The sequence below is a fragment of the Neopelma chrysocephalum genome, unplaced genomic scaffold (genome assembly GCF_003984885.1).
Source record: "Neopelma chrysocephalum unplaced genomic scaffold, ASM398488v2 Primary Assembly neopelma1_68, whole genome shotgun sequence".
In the NCBI taxonomy this organism is placed as follows: Eukaryota; Metazoa; Chordata; class Aves; order Passeriformes; family Pipridae; genus Neopelma; species Neopelma chrysocephalum.
The window spans coordinates 6,116,034-6,136,272 of NW_020897727.1; the positions used below are offsets into that span (position 1 = coordinate 6,116,034).

Consider the following 20,239-nt stretch of genomic DNA (forward strand, 5'->3'; position numbering starts at 1 on the left):
CCATCTTAAGAACATGTTCAGGCCTACTGAGGTTTATAGGCTGGGGTATGACTTGGAGCATAATTTATCCATGTTTTTTAGCTTGAGGCAGCTTTGTCCTCATGTGAGAACTGTAGGTCCTTTATAGGGGCCGAGGCATTTCCCTCGTGCTTTGGGGATTCATTCAGCCCGTGCTAAACACTGAAATAATCTAAAAGCATGGAAGCTGCAGGGGAGAACAGTCCAAAACACTAGGAGCTGAGGTTAGGCCAAGATTTCCTGTCACTGCTGAACCAGCTGAAAAAAAGAGTGTCCTGAACACGGGAATTAAAGCAAGAAGGTGAGGTTGAGAGAGATGATTCTGCCCCTCTGCTCCACTCTGTTGAGACCTCACCTGGAGTGCTCTAGGATCCCCAGCACAGGAAGGACCTGGATCTGTTGAAGCAAGTCCAAAGGAGGCCACCAAGATATTCCAAGGGCTGGAGCTTCTTTACTGTGAGAGGCTGAGAGCTAGGGGTGTTCAGCCTGGAGAAGAGAAGGCTCTGGGAAGACCTGAGAGCCCCTTCCAGTGGATAAAGGGGCTCCAACAGAGCTGGAGAGGGACTTTGGAAAAGGATCTGAAGTGACAGGACAAGGGGGAATGGCTTCCTGCTGCCAGAGGGCAGGGAAAGATGGGATTTTGGGAAGGAATTCTTGGCTGTGAGAGTGGTGAGGCCCTGGCACAGGTTGCGTAAAGAAGCTGTGGCTGCCTCATCCCTGGAAGTGTCCACAGTCAGGTTAGATGGGACTTTGAGCAACCTGAGGTAGTGGAAGGTGTTCCTTCCTATGGCAGGGGGTGGAACTGGATGAGCTTTAAGGAATCTTTCAACCCAAACCATTCTGGGATTCTGTGATTTAAATGACTCAAGCTGACATTATTATTCTGTGGCATTCCCGTGTCTGAGGTTGCAGATGAGCATCAATGCTATGGATAAATATAGGAGTTAAAGATTATAGCAAAAAAGACTTTTTTCATTGCAATAAGACTGGCATATTTGGAGCAAAAAGCAGCAGTCGTGACAACACATTGTTTCTCTTTCCTCCAGAGCACAGCTGTGTTTTCCACTGCTCTGTCCACATTATGGCTAATTTGGAATCCTTCATCTGAAAAGCCATTTCTATGGATGAAATTGAGCACTTCAATATTTGCAAAGATGCTGTGGAGCTTAATTAGTTACCAGCAATATTTTATCTTATGGGTCCACTTTGAAAAGAAAATCTTAAATGCTGGAGAGATGACACAAGGATGTGACAGAAATAAACACAAGTTACAGGAGCAGCAGGAGGAGGCATTAAAGGATTCGCTATCTAGAGTATCAAAGTCTAACGATTAAAATATGTACTAATTCATATTAATCCTTAATATGAGCATCTTTATAAAGTGGGATTATCTCAGGTTTGGAAGAGCTTTCAAGTCCTGGCACTATAGGTGTGTTGGAATCCTAAAACACTGAAACACACATGTCTCCTAAACTGATTCCAGCTCCAGTTCCATCACTGGCATGTGTAGGTTGTACAATATTTCTGGATCCCTGATTGCATCCCATTTCCAGCTCAGATGCCATGTGTGTCCCTGGAACTTGCCTGTTTTTACACACCCTCCTCCGAGTGTTTGTCTCCAGCCTTCCCTCTCCATGTGCAGGCTCTCCTGTCCTCTGTGTGTCAACCCAGCTTAGCTGTAAAGCCTCTCTGCCTCCTCTAAAATCGTGCTTTGATTTTTTTTTTTTGCTGCCGGGCTGGAAATCCTGCACATTTGGAATTCAACCAGAAGGCTTCCAGATAAAATCACACCAGGCTGAAAGGCCACTGTGCCTTCGGGATGCAATGCTGGGATTGCTGCCCTGAGTGTCCTCGTCAGGGTGTGAGTCAGAGATGGGCTTTGGCAGCTCCCCAACTTCTTTGGAGCAGTGCAGGAGTAACCTGGGAGAGCTTATGTGGGATGCATGGGGAGAAGAGCAAGGAAATTCAATTTGTAAGAGCATGTAGTGATAGGACAAGGGGGAATGACTTCACACTGATGGAGGGGAAATTTAAGTTGGATATACGGAAGAAACTCCTTCCTGTGAGGGTGTCGATGCCCTGGCACAGGTTGCCCAGAGAAGCTGTGGCTGCTCCATCCCTGGAAATGTTCAAGGCCAGGTTGGACGGGGCTTGGAGCAACCTGGTCTAGTGGAAGGTGTCCCTGCCCATGACAGGAGGTGGAACGAGATGAGCTTTGAGGTCCCTTCCAACCCAAGCCATTCCATGATTCCATGATCCTGTAAAATTCGAGAGTTTCTCAAGGATATTCTGAATTTCCATGTGGTCCATCAGCTCGGCAGTCTTTCCACCAGGACGCAGCCAGCTGGGTGTGAGAGCCACACTTTGCTTTTCATTTCACATTCTCTTCCTTTTCATTTCCCATTCCCTTCCGGTTCTCTATCAGCAGAGCTCAGGCCCATCCCCACAATCAGCCTCTCTCTGGATGGCTGCCGAGCTGGGATATTTATAGGGTTTACTGGAAACTGTTGGCACATTGCTGGGCTTCGAAATGTGATTGTTTTGCAAAGAAGGAAATTAGCTGGAGTGTGGGGCTGCTGGCCAGCTTGGACTGCAAGCAGAGGGAGCCCGAGGTCAGGTCATTGTTTCTTTTATCTTCAGAAGCAATTTGCCGCTCTCTGTGTTTTTTTAAGTGACTCTTAACGTGATGGACAAAGTGAGATCACTGAGTAGGAATCCTCCATTTTAGAAATACTCGAGGTATTAGTGAAGTACACCCTGAACCACTTAAACAAGTACCTACTGGAGTAGTCGGGTGGATAAGAATCTGATAATTTTTAACCATGTTTGAGGAGTGACAGATGGGTCCCAGCTTGGAATAATAAAACTGTAATGGAAGAATGTAGATGGGACAGAACCTCGGGATGTTGGGAAATGGAGGAGATATTCTTGTCTTGGACAAGTCCCTTCTATTCTTCTTCTACATCTTCCTGTTCGTGTAATTTTAGTTTGTTTCTTTGATGATTGTGGAGTTTAACTGGCTGAGGGTTGTGTTTAAAACCCTTGGCTTGAGAACACTCTTGTAAAACAAAATATTGACATTCCCTTGGTTTCCCTACAATAAACATCTCCAAGTGAGGCAGGTGTTGCAGGAAAGCACTTGCAAGAGTGGGGGTTGAATGTTGGAGAGCAGGTTGACCTCAGGTGTGACATGCTGGAAGGATTACCTCTGCAAACTTCTGTCCAACCTGTCTGGCCACATGTTAGTCCTGTGTCTGGGAAGTCTCCCTTGAGAATCATTTAAGGGACAGCTCGAGGACAACCCCAAAAACACCCTTCTTTGTACCTGCCACCTTTGCACTCCCCTCAGGACTCAACATGTGCTCACAGCATTCTGAGGAGAATTCTGAGCAGGAAACATTTGGGGCCACTGGGACCAGCAGATTTGAAAGCTGAGATCATCTGCCAGGAGTCAGGTGCTTTTCTGGGGAGGACCAGCACACGTGCCATCCTTGTGGCCCTAAGCAGAGCACCGGGACTCTGCCAGCTCAGGTGTTTCACTCCCCTGCAGACCTATGGGCAGTCAACAGCATGTGTACATATCCTTCTCCCTGGTGATGGCCCAGGAAAAGTCTTCTGGCCCAGCTTGGTAATGTGGACACTGAAATGATGACCCACCAATAAGATCTGTATTTTTTCCCGTTCCAGTTTTGCCAGTGAGGAATATCAACGTGCCGTGGAGCGGATAACTGGAATTGTCCAGCAGCACAAAGACACGCTGGTGCCTGGGGAGCCACAGCTGAATGTGTGTGACAAGGCCATTATGGTGAGTGCTTAAAGCAGAAATACTGTGGGGAATCCTTAGCTTGAAATATGTATTGTAAAGCCTTCCTGAAGTGTCACCTAATTCTGGGAAGGGATGGAGAAGGGATGATCACTCACCTGCTTGTGGCTTCCTTCCTTAGGGACAGGGCAGGATCCACAACTGTAGATCCTTCTTCTCCTTCCTAATCGCCTTCTACAAATCTTAAAAGTCATGGAATCATCGAAGCATGGAGTGGTTTGGGTTGGAAGAAACCTTAAAGTTCATCTTGTTCCACCCACCTTCCATGGGCAGAGACACCTTCCACTAGACCAGGTGACTCCAACCTGGCCTTGGTCACTTCCAGGGATGGGGCAGCCACAGCTTCTCTGGGCAATCTGTGCCAGGGCCTCACCACCCTCACAGGGAATAATTTCATCCCAATATGCCATCTAACCCTGCCCTCTTTGTTTTGAGTCCTCTGTGTCTGAGTGGTGGCACTGGGACAGTTTCTCTCTTTCAGTGATGTATCTTTGATCTTGTTCAGTCTCCTCCAATTCTGCCCATGCCTGAATTTTCCAAGGTCTTTATGGCTTGAGACATGACAAAACGTTTTCAATTCTCTTTTCTGTTTCAAGTCTCATGTTGAAAAGTTACAGTTTGGCTTTCCTGTCAAACACAGCTTGGTTTGTTGAGAACCTGGGAAAGCAACTGGATAGTGTGGAGGAGGTAAAGTTGTCAGATGATGAGAGGCTGTGTAGTCTGAGGGAATGTGTCTGTGGGCTGACACAAAATAGTAACAACAACATCTTTCTGATGCTGAAATAATCTTCTGAAACAGTCAGAACCTGCTGCTTCTGGTCTGTCACCAGGAAAGAACAAAATGTGGATTTGTGTCCCCTCAGTAACAAGGAAAAGATCTTTCTTAGCCTTGTCCCATCTTTTTATTTTTGGCTGTTAAATAGGAAAAAGATTTGAAGCCCCATTGTTTCTGTGCTGTTTTCTTTTCTTATTCAACTTTTCCCCTAATAAACACTGTTCTGTGCTCCCCTGGGACCTTTTGGATTCAGGAACTGTCCGCAGAGCCTGGCAAAGGCATTTCTTCTGTGCTGCCTCCAAAACTGGTTCACAAATTTTAGGCCATCTGAGGCAGAAAGTGGGCTGGGGAGGATCCCAATCCCAGGAGAAACATTCAAATCCCAACAGGAAGCATTATGAGTTTTGTAATCTATGTACACTCCTTACAGACTGATTGCATGGTCACTAAACTGAAATATCAAGCACCAAATTGTTGCTTTTTGAGACCAGAAATTAAGAAAACCAAATCTTTTTGGAGTGGTTGGTAGATTGGGCCCGATATCTGTCTTTGGGGGATACTGGGAGATAAATATTGTTGACTAATACAATCTAATTTACTGTCTCCCAAATCCTGTCACCTATTTATTGGATATGAGTGTTTAATATCCTTTCTGGGACAGAGAATTGTCTTTACTTACACATAAGCAAAGTGTGTGGAAGTGTTCAAGGAAATGTTCAAGGCCATGGAGTGACAGGACAAGGAGGAATGGCTTCCCACTGCCTTCCGTGTGAGGGTGGTGAGGCCCTGGCACAGGTTGCCCAGAGAAGCTGTGGCTGCCCCATCCCTGGAATTGTTGAAGGTCAGATTGGACGGGGCTTGGAGCAACTTGGGATAGTGGAAGGTGTCTCTGCCCTTGGCAGGGGCTGGAACAAGATGAGCTTTAAGGTCCCTTCCAACCCAAACTATTCCATGATTCCATGGCAGCAGAAGCATCATTTCGCAGCTCCTGCAGTCGTGGGACTGATGGAAGCACAGCAGCACCAGCCCTCCGGAGCTGGGAGGTCTTTGCTGGCCCATCTGTGGTGTGTCCCACCAGCAGTGTCCACGAAGCTCCCACAGAGCCAGCTCTGCTGTTTTTTTGTCCTGTGGAAGTGCAGGAAAAGCTGTTCCATGCAGTGGAGCCATTCTGGCCTGACTTGCAGCATGGATGGTGTCCCCAGGGCTCCCAGCACAGCTCCAGAAAAGCTTTGGACTGTGAGACTGAAGCACACACCACTTATTGTTTGATATTTTTCAAAAGAACAAACATTTCTTTTGTTCTTTTGGCTCTCAGTTCCTTCTGCAGAGTGGCCTGAAATTTCCAGCCATGGTTGTGCATTTTAAAATGGAGAAACAGATTTAGAAACCAGCATTAATTGTTCTTAAAGCCTCTGGAGCCCTTGGTGCAGAGGTGCCTCCACCAGAGTTCCCTCTGTGTCTGCTCCTCTGCAGGGATAACTGGTGTCTCACTGCCATCTGTTGTCAGTTCCATGGAATAAAATCGTGCTCCAGCATTTTTTTTTCTGGGGTTAAGCTTTTCGTTTCCTCCGTAGGAATGTACATCCAAGAAAACATAAATATTTGAAGGATAAAAATAAACAAAATAAAAGGCAATAGGTCAGAGCTGAACTAGCCTTTGATATGTACAGACCTGAGAGAGGGAGGAACAGGGAATGAACACAAAAGATTTCTGAAGGCAGAATGGGAATTACAACCTGCCATTCACACGACCACGATCCCAAATTTTAAATGACAAAATACCAATTAAATAAAAAAAGTTCATTTCCAAATTCTTTCCTTTGTTGATCCTTTAGGAAGCTGAGGTTTGCAGTGGGTCTCCTTGCTGGTGTCCTTTTTCTGTTGTACACAGGCAGGTAGTTCAAGAAACATGGAAACAAGGGAGACAAATAGTTTTCTGTGGAAGAGGTGTCCCAGGAATGCCTCCTGCTCCGTCTGCTCATGGATTCATCCATCAAAATGCTCATTAAAATACCAGCATTCTTATCTCTCTCACACCCTTGGCCTTCTGCTGCTTTTTGCTTCCTCAACAAAGTGCCTGGATATCACAGTGCTAAGAATGGGAACTCTTCTGGACTCCAGGAAAATTGGGAGTGTCACCAAAACCTCATGGTCTGGTTGCTCTGTGCTGCTACAAGAGAGAGAGGAGGGTCACAGAGTCCCAGCAAACTGGTCTGGGAGAGACCAGGAGAGATGCCAGAAGAGGGAATCATGTGCTGCAGAAGGATTTGTAGCCTTTCCTAAAGCTTTTATTTGACTGGTGTTTGGAATGGGGAAGTTTATGAGCCCAGAAGCATCGGCTGCAAGAGGAGTTTCATTTTTCAAGCAGGACATAAAAGTGTCTTTGTGAGGATCAAAAAGGGCTGGTTGGGGTTAGAGCTTAGGAGACACTTGGTGTGAATCATCTTTCTGTCTATTTTTGTTTGTCTTTAACAGAATTGGTCCCCTCCAGGCTGTGAGAAGCTTGGGAAGTGCCTGAAAGCGCCTGAGTCTGATCCTAAGAAATGCTCTTGGCCTCACTGATCTCTGCGTCCCTCCAGAGCTGCACAGAGAGCCCGGAGCAGCGGACATCCAGCGTGTCTGCTCATGTTGGCACTCCTGTTTACACAGGAAGGGTGTGATGTGTGTGTGAAATCATCACTTGCTCTTCCAAAAGGGCCAGTGTTTATATTCCTCATGCTCAGGGTTCAGCCTCCACTCCTCTCTTCTTCTGGTTGTTTCCCTAAATGGTAACCTCAGCAAAGTCTGTTTCAGCTGTAAAAGCTCTCTGGACAATGACAACTCTGCCATCACCTCCAAAATGCCATGGATTCCCCTTGCTCCTTCCACCCAACCTGCTCTCCCAAATCATTGCTCACTGGGATGCCCCAAAGGCAGCCATAGGGATGGAGCAGGAAACTCAGAGCTGCCAGAAAGCCATGCCCAAAGTGCCCGTGTTTTGTGTGCCTGTAACTTGTTGTTTTAACATTTGATTTCCATTGTGAACTCTGGATATCAACTTGTTTTTCCTTTCTTCCCAAATTTGGGAGTTCTGGGTGCAGCTGCTGGGAGCAAACAAGGGCTCCCTCCTGTTCCCAACTAAGGAGTTGGATTTGGGGAGAATGCCCTGACTTTCTTGCATCTGTAGCTGCAAACATTCCCTAGGTTATGGTACAAGGAAATTTGAGGATACTGTTCAGGTAAGTATTGGATTAGGGTTACAGCAGCATTCCAGTGCCTAAAGGGGCTCCAAAAGAGGACTTTGGACAAGGGATGGAGTGACAGGACCAGGGGGAATGCCTTCCCACTGCCAGAGGGCAGGGTTAGATGAGATATTGGGAACAAAATCTTCCCCGTGAGGGTGGTGAGGCCTTGGCACAGATTTCCCAGAGAACCAGTGGCTGCCCCATCCCTGGAATTGTCCAAGGCCAGGTTGGATGGGGCTTGGAGCAACCTGGTGTAGTGGAAGGTGTCCCTGCCCATGGCAGGGGGTGAGACTGGATTATCTTTAAGGTCCCTTCCAACTGAAACCATTCCATGATTCTATTGCCTGATTGTTGGTGTGCAGGACATTCATAGGGAACTGGGGGTCGGGTGATCATTTCAGGGGTTTTCTTAATTTCCAAAAATCTACGTCTAAATCTGATTTAAGTCATGCTTCTCATCTCATAATCCAGGCCCAGCCAAGAGCAGGCTCAGAAATACCCGTTTACATCAGATGTTAACTCTTGACCCTGTTTCCAATGCACGCTCTCCGAGGAATTCTCCTTGTGCAAACTTTCCACAGCCTGGGTGTAGCTCTTCTTTAAACAGAGTTCCTGGTGAGCGCGGGGCCTTCGCACGATTCCGTGGTGCAGATTCCTCGTCTGCCCTGGAGCTTGTTCCACACCCTTCCCTGTTGCTAATAAACGTGTCTTGAGCAAAACCAAGTTACTCTGGGGCTTCAGGGGAGTAGCTGGAAGGAACCCTGAGCATGTTTGGGTTCAGATTGAAGGAGGGGAAATTTAGGTCAGATATTAGGAAGAAATCCTTCTCTGTGAGGGTGGTGAGGCCCTGGCATAGGTTGCCCAGAGAAGCTGTGGCTGCTCCATCCCTGGAAGTGTCCAAAGCCAGGTTGAACAGGGCTTGGAGGAACCTGGTCTAACGGAAGGTGTCCCTGCCCATGGTAGAGGGTGCCATGGAATGAGCTTTAAGGTCTATTCCCACACAGACCATTCCAGAATTATATGTTTGCACCACCAGCAGCTCCACTTGACACCTCCAGTGTTTCCCACAGTACACATGCCCTCTCTGTGTGGTGATGTGCTGCCTTGGGAAAAAATCCAGGTGCTCTGTCCTTGGAAACAGCTCAACTTCCTTCCCAGGCAAAGGTGGGACTGCTTGAGAGCACTGCCTGTGCCAACTGCTGTGCTGCCTGCTCCGGGCTTTCAGCTGCCTGTTCTTACCCTCCCTATAATCCAAACACTCCCATTCTCTCCGTTCCCATGGTTTATGCTACCTGTAATCCCCTCCACTGTAATTCCTAGTGTACATCTCCTGAAGCTGGATAATCCTATGAGATCGGCATAAGAACAGCACTTGAGTCAGCTCTTACTGTTCCACCCCTCAGAAATCCCAGCATTTCCTCCACCAGCAGAGTCTGTGGATCCCTGTGCATCTGCAAGTGGCATTTGTTTATAGTCCACATTTCTTAGCTGCCTTATGATGTTCCTAATTGTCCTTCAAGTATATCATGGCATTTCCAGCTCATCCATAACATTCCTCCTTGTTTTGACATAGCCTGGATAGCTCAAGGCTTGGGAGATTCTGACCAGCCGGTTCCTCAGTGGCACAAGGAGAGAGACTGGGAGGACCTGTGGGTCTGTCAGCACAGGACACCAGATAAAACCAGTAACTCCCATTTGCTGCGTCTGCTCCACCTCTGCTTTAGTGCTGCTTCGAGTCCAGAGATGGGAACGGAGCTGGGGAAGGGTCTGGAGCACCAGGAGTGGCTGAGGGAGCTGGGGGGGCTCAGCCTGGAGAAAAGGCTCAGGGGGGACCTTCTTGCTTTTTCCAACTCCCTGACAGGAGAGGGGAGGGGGGGGGTCAGGCTCTGCTCCCAAGGATGTCAGGGAACAAGGGACAGGATGAGAGGAAACGCCCTTAAGCTGTGCCAGGGGAGGTTCAGGTTGGATAGTAAGGAAATTTTTTTGTGGAAAGGCTTGGAAAGCATTGAAACAGCCTGCCCAGGGCCGTGGTGGTGTCACCATCCCTGGTGTTCAAAAAACATGTGGATGTGGCATTTGAGGACATGGTGGTGGTGAACATGGTGATGGTGCCGGGCTGATGATTGGACTTGATGATCTTAAAGGTCTTTTCCAACCTTAACAATGCTGTGATTCCACGATTCAATCACCCAGAATTCTCAGAGTCCTGCAGTTCACTATAAAGATCCCACCAGAGGAGGGAGTCCATCACTGCAACTCCCTGGAAATCCTCATCAGCCCTCAAATAGTTGTGAGGTAACAACACTTCGTGGGATTTTGTGCTGCTTATGAAGAGTTCACATCATGGGATCGGAGCTGAGCACTTGCCTGGACATGTTCCTCAGTCCTTAGCACTCGAGAACACACACTGTGAGTGTTCTGGGTGCCGGCTGCCCCTGTCCCCTCCCTGCTGCTTCCTCCTTTTCTCTTTCACAGCTCTCAGTTCTGAAGGTCCTGCTTTTCCCCTGGAACTTGCTTGGACAAGCCACCCTGCTCTAAGCAGCCACAGTGTTTATCCTCTCCCCCAGCACTCCAAGTCCTCATTCCTCACTGAAATAATCTCTCAGGACCCAGATACAGGAGGAAAACTTTGCACTAGAAAGCAAGTAAGTGAATTCACTTAGTGTGTGTTTATAGTAAATGGAACAAAACAGATAATAAATAATCAAAGCTTAATGTGACAAAGCTTCTGCTTTAAATTTAAATAAGAATAGTAGTATTACAACTGTTTATCAGGAATAATTTTAAATCAATTCCTCTCCCAAAGATGTACAGATTTAAAAGTTGTGAGATGAAGAACTAATGAAGGAAAATAATTTATCAGAAATGCATTCTATGATTTCACCTGTAAACAAGGGGAATAACACTTTGCTGGGGGAGAGTCTCACAGATCACGGGACTGACTTGGGTTAAAAATAACTTGGTTTGTTTTCCCAGTATTATTTTTACCTTGGATCAATTTCCCAGCCCACAGAGCTGCCCAGGAGCAGTTCAGAGGCTGGAGGGGGACCAGGACCGGGGATGAGAATGGTGCCTGCAGCCTCCAAAATGCACCTTGGAGCAGGAAGTGGCCACATCTGCCCTTAATAATGATCCTGAACCTCTGGTCTGAAGCTGCCTGGTTTGGGAACTGCCCATACTGGGCCAGGAGTGGGTCTGGTGGGGTTCACAGCCTACTCGGGGACCTGCAGCAGCCAAACTGGTCTGTTGGTGGCTTCTTTGCTCAAGCTACAAGACATAAGTGCTAAAGGAATGATGATGTTTAATGCTGTGATGTTCCTTTCTTTATATTTATTATGCTAAATGCTAAAAGCTGAATATCTACTTGGGCTAAGAGTCCAAGGAATTTCTTTCTTGCCTTTAATTTCCAATTAGCTGAGCCTCTCGAGCCTCCCCGCTCTGCCCCTGAGGCTGTGTTATCATCCGACCCTCTGTGCGGAGAAGCTTCCGAAATGGATGGAACTAATAATCGTGGAAAAACTCCGGCTGCATTTACAGCCTCTGCCTGCAAAAGTGGAGCCTTGATTTCAAAGCCTGCAGCGACAAATGGATTATTTCGGTGGCAAATTAGTCTCTGGGGACTGACAATTTGGGGAGCTGAGCGCTGGAACTGGAAAGCAGCAGATCAATTCCGAACACTTGGAGCCAAGGTTAATGCCCTGCAAACTATTGAGTGCAGCGATGAAGGATAACGTGTCAAATGGGAAGCTTGGGAATATGGAATTAAAGGGAAAATGGGGAAGGTTGGAACAAGGAGAGCGAGTGAGACCCACAGATTTGTTAATAAAACCTGAAGACTGAGTTTTTGGGTGAGCGCTGAGGGTGACAATGGGATTTGAATAAAAGAACTAGAACTAATATCTCTGGGAAGGAGGGTTTTGGACTTGGGACAGTAATGCAAGCTGGCAGTTCTCATACCTGCCACACTGAGCCTTTCCCGAACATCATGGATGGCTCCCAAAAATTCCTGATTTCACATAAAGAGGACGAGACGAGGATCTCCTGAAGGTTGAAGAACACTATTCCTGCTTTTATTTGAAATAACCACATGAAATCATTCCAGCAGCTGAACAAAGACCTTTGGAAGGTGAGAATTAGATGGAGTTTGGGGGAGAGGCAAGTTTGGGAGTGCTGGGAGGTGGTTTTTTATCTGCAGAGTTTCCAGCAGCCTCCTGAGCACAGCCAGATGAGAAATCCCTCCCCAGGGATCCTGCTCTTCGTCAGCACTGGGAAACTTTACAAAAGAAACACACTTTTACTGTCTTAAGAGTTACTTTGCTTGTCCAGCCTCCAAATAACTGTTTTGCAGTTAAAATGGCTTGTTTTCCGTCTCTCTTTACAGTTATAATACTTGGAAATGGACTTTTCCTTTTGTTTTCTGATAGTATTGGATGGTTTTGTATGTTATCAGAGGGCAACACTGTGGTGCCCCTTGAATTAAACTGTCAGATTTTAAGAATAGTTGTAAGGGAAGCACTGAAATCCCATTTTAGGTTCTTTTTTCCTTTGGAAAATGGCTATTTTAAAAACCCAGACTCCATTTGCCTGTTTTCTTTATATCCCCTTCTACCGTTCAAATTTTTGTTGTTGCTCAAAGTCTAGTTGTGATTATATAAATCCCAAATAAAGGTGGATCAGAAGCCAAAAGCTTGTGGTCTTTTAGGAGGGAGAAAAACTCAGCCTTCCAGCTTCTGGAGAGAGGCAATCTGGCAGCATTCTGAGCCTTTGTCCCTCTTGGAGTCACTTAACACCCTTCTGGGTGATAGGAGCTTGGTAGCACAATTCCCATCTGAAAGGGAGAGCAGATAAAAGCCGGCAGCAAGGAATGTGTGCCAAATCCATTAGTTCTGGAGCAGACACAAAATCCAGGCTGGCCAGAGGAGGGAGAGGAGTTTTGTGCCTTCTCCAAGGGCCTGATGCAGTGGGCAGGAGGTGCTGGCTTGGGCTCCATGGGAGGCAGAGCTGGATCGACACTTTCCCCTCTTTTAGGGGGCACAAAACCAGCTCCAACGCTTCTATCCCAATTGGAGGGATCTGGCTGGGGAGCTGCATTCTTCTGCTGTTGAAATAAGATATTTCAAATTTGTGTTGTTTTTTTTTTAATGGGTCTAAAGTGCATTTCCTCAGCTGAAACTGAAGCAAAACGTTCCAGCAGATTTGCAAGGAAATTTCAGTTCTTGTTTCCCCTGGTGGAAGGGCTATGTTGAAATTTGGGGCATTTTGTTCCACTTCACACTGAAGCTTTAAAATCCTGAATGGAACAGAAACTTCCAGACTCAGCACAGCTCTTCTAATTGCCTGGTTAAGCAGATTAGAGCTAGTTCCCAAGCTTTTATAGTCCCGGTTTCTGTGTTCCCTGGCTAATAACATCTCTCCTATCAGGATCTCAGAACACTTTTAATTGTGCCTCTGTGTCCAAAAAATAGGCAAAACCAGCTACAGTATTCTGGGGTGGGTCCAGATCCCAGGTGGTGGTTCCTCTGCCAGGCACAGATCAGCCCTGGACCTCTTGAGCCACAGCCGGATGTTGAGAGTCATCTCCAGAGTGATATTCCAGAGCCCTTTGACATCACATTTGGAAAGGGGTCCTAGGAAAGTTCTTTTTTCAGATGGAAATTGCAGTAGGAGTCAGCACTGTTGTTTGAAAGGTTGGACAATTACAGGGAAAACTGATTTTCTTGTGATGTTACAATCTGGACTGTGCCGGTAGACGCAGGTCATATCCTTTGGAATGGAGGGTAAATGAGGAGAAATTCTGACAGAGATTTCAGGAATGTTGTTTTTTAAACATGTGGCATGATTTCTGGCAGCTGAACCACTGGAAGTCTGACTTGGTGTAACTTTTATGCCCTTCCTGGCAGAACTGATGGTGACAGAGAGAGGAGAGATCCTCCAGCTGTGGGATGTGAAGGGAGCAGTGGGAGCACTCAGCAGCTCGTCCTGGTGGAAGCTGCTGGTTTCCCAGCGATTGGTTGGTATGAGGGGCCTGAGAACCTCACTCAGCCTCAAGGAAAATGTTGTGGAGTCTCCTGCTGGTAATGGGGATCCAAACAAGACAGGGGTGACATAGACCCCCCATTACACTCCTCCATTAGTAAGGGGAGAAGCAGGGCTGCCTGGCAGGATGCAAAAGAGCCCTTTTCCCAGGAAATAAGCTCCTGCTTATTTCTGCAAGTAGGCAGATAAATTCCATCATCACTTCCATCTGCCAGGAAGAAGAGGAGGTGCTGGAATAGCTCATTGTCCTGTGTTGCAGTTGGTAAGGTCACAAGAGAAACCCATCCAGCTTATCCCAGGGAGTGAGGGTGTTGCAGAGCCCCTGTTCCATTGGAAAGCTTTGTGCTTCCTCCGTGTTTGCTTCACTGGAACAGCTGCCTGAGAGGATTTTTCTGGTGCCAAAGAGATAATCTGAGTTGAGGGAAAATCTTAGTCTGCGAGGGAATGGTTGTGAAGGGAGCACGGACTGTCTCTGGCAGTAGAGAACTTAACAGGAGTTGGGATTGTTCAGCCTGGGGAAGAGAAGGCTGAGGGAGAACTTAGAGCTCCTTCCAGTGCCTAAAGGGGCTTCAAGAGAGTTGGAGAGAGACTTGGGACAAGGGCCTGGAGTGACAAGACAAAGGGGAATGACTTCCCACTGCCAGAGGGTAGGGTTAGATGGGATATTAGAAAGGTGTGTATTCCCTGTGAGGGTGGTGAGGCCCTGGCACAGGTTGCCTAAAGAAGTTGTGGCTGCCCCATCCCTGAAGTGTTAAAGGCCAGGTTGGACAGGGCTTGGAGCAACCTGGTCTAGTGGAAGGTGTCCCTACCCATGGCAGGGAGTGTCTGGGGAGTGTCAGGTGAAGGTTTCCCCATCACAGCTCTCGGCAGCAAACCCTGAGCTTGGCCAGGGGTGTTGCAGGCTCAAACTGCTTCTGCTTTCTGCAGTGAACTGTGCCCAGATGGATTTGGACCAGATCCAAGGCTTATTTACTAATGTAAGAGGAGATCTGTCCTCATTCAGTGGATTTTACATGCCCAAACAACATCCACCTTCAGGAGATGGGAGATGGGAGCTGTGAGATCTCCCTGACCTGCCCCAGGAGTCAGTGACACCAGGAGCTGTTGCTCCAGGACCTAGGGCTGTGTTATCACCCCCGTGGGTGTCATCCCAAACAACGGTTTTAACAAACACAGAATGCGATTCCAAGAGGTCACACGAGGTGAGAGCAACAGAAAAGCAGCAAATAGGAAGTCCTGTGGATCTTGCTGTCGCTGCAAGGGGGGCAGGGGGAGGGGGGCTGGAAGTGTAACCCTTGGGCATGGGGCTCCTTTCCAAAGTGCACTAGGGACAAGGCAGGGTCCCAGGGCTCCGTGTCCTGGGGAAATACTGTTCCACACCCTGCAGGTACCTGAGCACTCTTCAGAGGGAGACTGGGGCTCCATGGGTGTTGGGGCTCCATGACCAAAAGTGACAGTTTTGTGTACCTGTACTCAGGCTGCTGGAGCTCCACGCACTGGGGGGCCAGGGCTCCATGCTCTGGGGTACCAGACCTCCATGTACTGGGGGAACCGATGCTCGATATGCTCCAGGGTACCAGAGTTTTTTTGTGCACCGGGGAATCGGGGCTCCATAGCCCAGAGTCCCAGAGCTCAATGCACCAGGGGGGTTGGGGCTCCGTGCACCAGGGGGTTGGGGCTCCGTACCCCAGGCTGCCGGAGCTCCATGCACTGAGGGGACTGATGCTCCATGCCCCAGTGTACTGGAGCTCCACGAACCGGGGAGCAGATGCTCCATGGCCCCGGGGTACCGGAGCTCCACGCACCGAGGGGGCTGATGCTCCGTGCCCCGGGGCACCGGCGCTCCCCGCCCCGGGCTGCCCGTGCCGCGCGCTCCCGGCGCCGAGCCCGTGCCCGCCACTCGGCGGGGCCGCCCCGGGGCGGGCGGGGCCGCCCCCGCCGCCTCTGCCCCGCCCGTCTGTGCCGGGGCCGCGGCGGCTGCGCACGGCGGGGCCGCCATGAGCGACGAGCGGCTGCGGCGGGTCCGCGACCGCGTCCGGCCCTTCCCGGACTTCCCCGTGCCCGGCGTGCTGTTCCGGTGGGGCGGGATGGGATGGGGATGAGGATGGAGACGGAACCGGGGATGGGAATGGGGCCAGACCAGGGATGGGACCGGGGATGGGATTGGAGACGGGGAATGGGATGGGGATGGGACCGGGACCGGGGAATGGGATCGGGATCAGAACCAGGGCCGGGGATGGGGCCGGAACCAAAACTGGGGCCGAGCCCGGGGATGGGACCAGGGCCGGAGATGGGAATAGGATTGGGATTGGGGATGGAGCCAGGACCTGGAAAGGAGCAAGGACAGGGCATGGGAATGGGACTGGGGGTGGAGCCGGGCCGGGGACTCGCTGCCGGCTCCTCTCCCCAGTGCCCATCCTTGCACCTGGCAGTACCAGGACCCTTCCCTGCGCTCCGGAGCTCAGTGGAGCCTGAGCAGCCCCCGAAGGTCACTCACTCCCTGCCCTCCTTCATTGCAGAGATATCAGCCCCTTGCTGAAGGATCCTGCGGCATTCAGGACTTTGATTGATCTTCTGGAGGATCATGTGAGGGCATCATTCCCCAAAATTGACTTCATTGTGGGTAAGTGTTGGTTAAACATCCCTGAGGCCAGGGCAGACCAGCATGTCCCAGGTGGGAAGCATGGGGTGACCCATCTGGAATTCTGTGGCCCCCAGACATGAGAATCACCTGAACATTGGCCTCTGTCATGTGGTAACACCAGGACAGGTTATACCCTTAACCTCATCCTGTAGTTTCCTGAAATACTGGTTTGGATGTTGAAGGTGTCATCTGATGATAATTCAGTGCCAGTTTCATAATTCGTTGCTTCCATTGTTAAAAAAGAGGGAATACAGAAAGCCTGCCATGCCTGGTCCCTGTTGCAGGCAGACTCCGTTCCAGCTTGTTTTCCTTCTCAGAAGCCTTTTCAGGCCAACACAAACAGCCAACACATTGTGGCAATGATAAGACCTTGCAGCACACCTGGGAAAGTGCTGAGGAAGGCGGAGCTTGGGCTGGGCGATAGCCCAAGGGTCAGGGAGCACAGACCAGACCTGGGCCAGGTGTCTTGTGATAAGTGAAGTCTGTGCCCAGAGGTGCAAAGTCTCTGGTTGTGTGGCCAAACTGATACTGAGGCTCTGCTGAGCTTATCTCTAAGGAAAAGATCCAGAAGGGAGAGAAATGTGCTGATGGGGCTCCCTGTGGAGCCCTGGAGCCCCTCAGCAGCACATCTGGGCAAGGACAGGAACGTGGTGTGTTTTCAACCCTCAGAAGGGACTGTAAGAGCAAATTGCTTCTAGAAACCCCCTTGAATGGGAGGATAAAATGGAGTTATGCAAAGACCCTCCCCCAGTCAAATGGCTCCAATCTGAGCAATGGGACAAGAGGAAGCAGCCTCAAGGGAGGTTTAGGTTGGATATCAGGGAAAATTTCTTCACGTATTGGAATGGGCTACCCAGGGCAGCTGTGGAGTCACCATGCCTGGAAGTGTCCAAGAAACATGTGGATGTGGCACCTGGGGACATGGTTACTGGTGGCCTTGGCCAGGCTGGGGGAACGATTGAATCTGATGGTCTCAGAGGCCTTTTCCAACCCAAACAATTCCATGATTCCTGTGCTCTGCTCCCCCCAGGCCTGGATTCCCGTGGGTTCCTCATTGGGCCCCCTCTGGCCCAGAGGCTGGGGATTGGCTTTGTGCCCATACGGAAAAAGGGGAAACTTCCCGGTCCCACCGAGTCCGTGTCCTATGCCCTGGAATATGGCAAGGTAACACCCAGGAAGGGCAGGGGAGTCTGGGGCAGGGCTGGGGGTGTCCGCGAGGGGATGGGTGATAAAACCAGCGGGGTGGTCCCAAACTGAGTTTCTGATGCCATGGACAGTCTGCCCAACCTTCAGGAATGGCTCTGAGCTGCTCCGTCCCTGAGCCACAGACACATGGTTCGTGCCAGTGAGTGGTCTTTGATGCTGTGCTGTGATTTTTTGGGGGGGTTGGTGCTAAGACTTGATGCTAAATCGCTTTCTTTGGCTTGAATTCAGGGGCATGACCACGGAGAGTGTTTCCCACTCTGCCAGTAAGTGCTCTAAGTCAGTGCTGTCCCGCATGGCTTCCCAAGTCCTGCTCCATAACCCCGTGGCTACTCTGCATTCAGAGCTGAGCTTTGAGCCTAATAATGTGCAACTGCCACTAGTAACTAACGGCAGCAGAACCCCCAAACCCAGGCCTTACCATGGGGAACGTTTGGGCCAACCCCTGCCTGGGACAAGCTCAGCTGACACAGGACGTGTCGGTGCCGCTTTGGATCTGGCTTAGGCAGAGCTTTCCGGTGCATTACAGGATATTTTCCTCACTGGAGAACTGCTTTGGGATAAAATTCCACAATAACTCACATGATGAATGTTCAGGAGGATCTTGACGTGCCAGAGGGTTGGCCCAGCAATCCCCTCCCTGCTCTGTTTCCATGGCGCTCCCCTGTAGCTGGAATATGAGTTCTTTGGGATTTTGGGTGCTGCGTGTTTAGGTTGATCCTGCTGAGGACTTGTCTCTGTTCTACCATGTGTGGAACCAGCAGCTGATGAAGAGCTTCTCTCTAAGGCCAGACTAAAATGAAGCTGCTCTTTCCACCCTGCAGGCCGAACTGGAAATCCAGACTGATGCCATTGAACCGGGACAGAAAGTGGTTATAGTGGATGATTTGCTGGCAACTGGAGGTGAGAGAAGCTCGTGTGACCCATGTGCCCATGTGTGTTCATAGAATCATGGAAGGGTTTGGGTTGGAAGAGAGCTTAAAGCTCATCTCATTCCACCCCCTGCCATGGACAGGGACACCTTCCACTAGACCAGGTTGCTCCAACCTGGCCTTGAAAACTTCTGGGCAACCTGTTGGGAGCAGCAGGAGTGGCCATGGGGTTAGAAGCTGCTTCTGGAGTGAGGACGTTTCTCTCCCCCTCCACAGGTACCATGTGTGCAGCCTGTGAGCTGCTGAAGAGGCTGAAGGCTGAAATCCTGGAGTGCCTGGTGATCATAGAGTTAAAACCCCTGAAAGGGTTAGAGAAGCTCAATTCCATCCCTTTCTACTCGCTGCTGCAGTATGACTGAGGAGGAGCAGGGAGCAGGGAACACTGGGAACAAATTTGGGGCTTTATTCAGTAATTCTGAGTCACAAGGGGGTGGGCAGGGGGGAAACACACATTTTGATCACAACCAGATGCTATTCAGTCCTAAATCCTATTTCTTTTCCAAGCAGTGTGGTGAGTGTAATGAGCCCTTTTGGAGTTCATCCTTTTGGGAAGAAGGAACAGCCTGGTAGATTAGGAGGGGATGGAGACCAAGATGCAGCTTCAATGAATTAATATTTTTTAGGAGAGCAAAGTGACAATGCTGCTGTAGAGCAGGAGAGCTCTGGCAGGGCACCAGCATTCACTGGGGGCTGAGCTGTGCCTGTCAGCCTCCAAGGAACCTGCTAAAAATTTGCCAAAGGAACACAGGAGACGGGCAAAAAATGGTTATTTCTCTAGGGGATAAATCCTGGGGGATGGTCTGGTTGCTCTGTGCTATTGCTCTTACATCACAGTTGTGCTTGTCAAGGGGAACTAAGTGCCTGCTGTGTCCTTAAATCAGGATGTTGCTGGTGTAGATGAGCTCAATCACCATATTTTCCTTCCCTGGAGACCACAGGCAGCTCTTGTTCAGCACAAATTCTCAATTTTCTGCACCATACCTGACTCCCTGTGTTGATTTCCCTCTGCTGTGGTGTCTTGGGGCATCAGGATGTTGAAAGGCTAATGCCAGTTCTGAACCTGCTCTTGGTAGTAGTTTGGTGTCAGATAAGGCCACAGCAAAGGTGTTCAGTGGTCTCAGGTGTGTGACGGTTGATGGGGTTTGGAGATGCTTCCTCCAGCACAGTTCAGTGTGGTCACAGCTAAAACTTGTTGTGCCAAAACTTCCACATGCCTGAAAACATCAGGGACTGTCTCTGTCCCAGCAGGGACTGGACTCACGGGTAAAATAAACATTGATTTATTTTTATGTTTTCTAAACTGTCTCAGAGCTGTTCTTGCAGTAGCTGAAGCTGTTAATGACCCTTGTGAGCATCTTCCTCCAAACCCAGGTGGTCAGTTCAGCAAGGCTGTGGTGTGAGCTCCCAACGCTTGGAAGGAGTTCTTTTCCAGGGAGTTCAGGTACCTTTTCTCTAGACCTTGCACAACCTCTAGCTGGAGGGAGGCAGACCAAGCTCCCCCAGCTCAGCTCCCCTTTTTCCATCCAGTGCATGGGGCCGCCTCACACCCAGCCCTTAACACTTGTAAGGACTATTCCAGCTATT

At 49.4% G+C, this 20,239-nt stretch overlaps 2 protein-coding genes and 1 long non-coding RNA gene across 5 annotated transcripts in view; all 3 read left to right on the forward strand.

The window, feature by feature from the left end:
• GALNS (galactosamine (N-acetyl)-6-sulfatase) overlaps positions 1-7,647 on the forward strand; it is a 44,446-nt gene extending 36,799 nt beyond the window's left edge. For all 3 annotated transcript variants that reach the window (XM_027684991.1, XM_027684992.1, XM_027684993.1), the window contains 2 exons: positions 3,706-3,823; positions 7,092-7,647. In XM_027684991.1, the coding sequence (XP_027540792.1) occupies positions 3,706-3,823; positions 7,092-7,178 (205 nt within the window). In that variant the 3' untranslated portion in view covers positions 7,179-7,647. The remainder of the gene's footprint in view (positions 1-3,705; positions 3,824-7,091) is intronic.
• Positions 7,648-9,747: 2,100 nt separating this feature from the next.
• Positions 9,748-12,517, forward strand: LOC113968534. The gene is made up of 2 exons (XR_003534544.1): positions 9,748-10,485; positions 11,255-12,517. It is a non-coding gene; the product is annotated as an uncharacterized LOC113968534 (long non-coding RNA).
• Positions 12,518-15,854: 3,337 nt separating this feature from the next.
• APRT (adenine phosphoribosyltransferase) lies at positions 15,855-19,955 on the forward strand. Its single transcript, XM_027685176.1, has 5 exons — positions 15,855-15,953; positions 16,396-16,499; positions 17,551-17,684; positions 18,548-18,626; positions 18,872-19,955. Exons 1-5 carry the CDS (start codon positions 15,874-15,876, stop codon positions 19,012-19,014), a joined length of 540 nt encoding a protein of 179 aa, XP_027540977.1. The 5' UTR covers positions 15,855-15,873; the 3' UTR covers positions 19,015-19,955.
• The last annotated feature ends 284 nt before the right edge of the window (positions 19,956-20,239 follow it).